Here is a 1057-nt window from a genome sequence, read left to right on the forward strand (position 1 = left end):
AATGTGGCAAATTGTAGTGTTTCCCAATATGATTTTCCATTACTGGCCGACGGAGTGCATAAGTCAACGTCTTTGCGCAGTTTCGTTTGCAATCGCCTATTGGGTAAACATATGAGTGTGGACACGACCAAGGTTGCCCATATAGTATCCTTACTTATCTGGCAAAATAAACTGGACGAGCTCGAGATGCAGAAATGTGAGATTCAAGCACGCGATATGGAGATAATAAGCAAGTACTTGGAGACACCACAAAGCAAAATGCGAAAACTAAATTTCGCATACAATACAATTGGATCTGATGGTGCTGAATATATCTTCCGCGCGATAGCCCTTAGCAGTACTTTAACACATTTAAATATTGGTAGTAACAATTTGGGCAGCCATGGTGGACGGACGGTAGCGAATTATATACACTGCTGCTACTTTCTTATATATCTCAACATAACATGGAATGGAATCAGTCCTGACGCAATGAATCTTATTTTGACGGCAATGAAAAAGCCTGTTAAACTGCACAGGATTGAAATCTTTGGCAATCGCTTTGATGTCAAGTCTGCTAATATATTGCGGCGGCTCCTTGATGCTGGCGTTGTACCACCGGAGGGAATTGACGTAATATCAATTTACGATGAAAGTATAGCTGATTACCGTGTTACACATTATGATTGAGCATTTAATAAATCCTGTGTGATATATGTATGTAAATTGTTCTTAAAGAATATAACCGACTTTGTTTCGGCGACTGAAGTGTTCTGGCAATTCTGAACAAAATAGTCCATGTAAGCGTAGCTCTAAAATAGATTTCGAGCCTCCATATTTTTAATCTTAGTTATTCATTCCTAATACTACGTTCAAATTGACGAGTTAAATGGGCCTGAACCAGTTAAATGAACCAAACGTGTTTATAAACATGTTAAATCGCATGCAATTATTGTTGGGAAATTTAACCAGTTAAATCATTCAACTCGTTTGAAAACCAGTTCAGCCATATATCGATGGCTGAGTGGAAGATCGACCTATCTCGGCAGCCAGTTCGAAAACGCTCTATCTCAAAAAA

The 1057-nt window shown here is 38.8% G+C and overlaps 1 protein-coding gene across 1 annotated transcript in view; it reads left to right on the forward strand.

Moving 5' to 3' along the window:
* LOC118745057 overlaps nt 1–669 on the forward strand; it is a 1206-nt gene extending 537 nt beyond the window's left edge. Inside the window, exon 2 of the mRNA XM_036478593.1 lies at nt 1–669. Within this exon, the coding sequence (XP_036334486.1) occupies nt 1–669 (669 nt within the window).
* The last annotated feature ends 388 nt before the right edge of the window (nt 670–1057 follow it).

The sequence above is a fragment of the Rhagoletis pomonella genome, unplaced genomic scaffold (assembly GCF_013731165.1).
Source record: "Rhagoletis pomonella isolate Grant_MI unplaced genomic scaffold, Rhpom_1.0 Rhpom_scaffold_00008, whole genome shotgun sequence".
Classification (NCBI taxonomy): domain Eukaryota; kingdom Metazoa; phylum Arthropoda; class Insecta; order Diptera; family Tephritidae; genus Rhagoletis; species Rhagoletis pomonella.